The sequence below is a fragment of the Sitodiplosis mosellana genome, unplaced genomic scaffold, assembly GCF_009176505.1.
Source record: "Sitodiplosis mosellana isolate CC-2019 unplaced genomic scaffold, AAFC_SMos_1.0 Smas_scaffold_5727, whole genome shotgun sequence".
NCBI classification, from domain to species: domain Eukaryota; kingdom Metazoa; phylum Arthropoda; class Insecta; order Diptera; family Cecidomyiidae; genus Sitodiplosis; species Sitodiplosis mosellana.
The window spans coordinates 8,156-9,968 of record NW_022600969.1 but is presented as its reverse complement, the minus strand read 5'-3'; the positions used below and the strand labels follow the sequence as shown (position 1 = coordinate 9,968).

The window sequence follows — 1,813 nt, the reverse complement described above, 5'->3', positions numbered from 1 at the left end:
AAATTCACCGGTGGCTCAACACAGACAGTCACGTTAAGGAAAACCAATTGCACGTGTTTTGCGACAGCTCGAACAATGCGTATTCTGCTTCAATTTATTTACGTACCATCACTTCAACAAATGATATTAACGTTAATTTAATTACAGCAAAAAGCAAACTTACACCGATTCGTGATCCACTCACAATACCCCGTGCCGAATTAAGTGGTGCAGTTTTGGCAGTCAAATTGTTTAATTCTGTGCAAACCATGTTTCGATTGCAAATTCACCAAACAATTTTCTGGACCGATTCATCGATCGTTTTATCATGGATTCGCGGAGATCCAAATCTTTGGACGACATTTGTTTTCAATCGTATTCATCACATTTTATCCTTCACGGAAATTGAACAGTGGCGTCACATCGAATCAAAACAAAATCCTGCTGATTGCAATAGCAGAGGTTTAAACGTCACTCAATTACGTGACTCAACTTTGTGGTGGAAAGGGCCAAGTTTTCTTTCCTTACCTGAATCTCAATGGCCAATTTCTAAATTTGATTTGGCCTCCGACGACAAAAAAGAGCTTCGATCGAAATTCAAGTCTGTCAACGTCACAATCAACGAAACGCCACGCATCGAATCCATAATGCAACGATTTTCAAATTTCAATCGCTTACGACGTTCGATCGCCTACGCCATTCGCTTTGTGCATAACGTACAACGTTCAATCAAACTCAAACTGCCAAAATCGAAACTATCCCATTCAGTCAATGAATTAATCAAACGAGTCGATCCCCTCACCGTCGCTGAAATTCAAACCAGCGAGAATTGCATCGTACGATGGGTGCAGTCTCTCGAATTTTCGGCCGAATTACATTCAATCCGTCAACAAAAATCGATCGACCGATCCAGCAAAATCTATAAACTCAATCCATTTCTTGATGAAAATGATTTGCTACGCGTCAACGGCCGTTTACAAAACGCTTTCATGCCGTTCAACGAAAAATTTCCAATCATCCTTCCATCAAAGAGTCGGCTAGCATGGTTAATCGTTAAATTTTATCATCAGCTCACATTGCACGGCGGCCCGCAATTGACCGTAAACCAAATCAGACAGAATTTTTGGATTTTGAACGTGCGCACATTCGCCCGCAATTTCATCAACAAATGCGTCGTGTGTTTCAAACACAACCCGACTTTATCACAACAATTGATGGGCTCGTTACCTGCTCATCGTTTAAACGAGCAAACTCGTCCATTCGCCGCATCTATCGTTGATTAGGCTGGCCCATTCGACATTCATGCATCAAAAGGTCGAGGCCAATCGTCATACAAGGGATATGTGGCCGTATTTACATGCATGGTCACCAAAGCAGTTCACTTGGAAGCAGCCGGCGATTTGACCGCTCAAACATTCTTGCATGCACTCGACCGTTTCATCGCAAGACGAGGGTTTTGTCACGATTTGTTTTCCGACAACGGTACCAATTTGGTTTTGGACGTTTCGTCTGACAGTGTGAACAGCATACAAGTAATAGCTGCTGCAAGTAAATCATAAATTGTAAAATAAATACTCGCTCTATCAAAGTCAAAACACTTTCTAATAATAAAACAAACTGAAAAGGCCTCGGAAAAATTGAAGTTTAGTCGGCAAAGCGTGAAATATCTTGTTTATCGTCGATCGAAAAAAGAAGTGATTGAAAGAAAGAAAAAGAAGAGAGTAAAGAAGAAGAGTTATTCAGCGTGCAGGGCTGTATCATTTCGCCCGTTTTTTCGCCGGTGAATTGTCAACAATGACTCAATGACATAACCAAACATCGTGTGTCATTCAGT

The 1,813-nt window shown here is 41.2% G+C and overlaps 1 protein-coding gene across 1 annotated transcript; it reads left to right on the top strand.

Moving 5' to 3' along the window:
* Window positions 1-147: 147 nt before the first annotated feature.
* Window positions 148-1,538, top strand: LOC129572916 (uncharacterized; the record flags this gene model as incomplete). Its single annotated transcript, XM_055453031.1, has 2 exons — window positions 148-1,079; window positions 1,263-1,538. Coding segments are annotated over 2 exons (1,208 nt in total), but the record flags the coding sequence as incomplete, so codon positions are not given.
* Window positions 1,539-1,813: the final 275 nt, after the last annotated feature.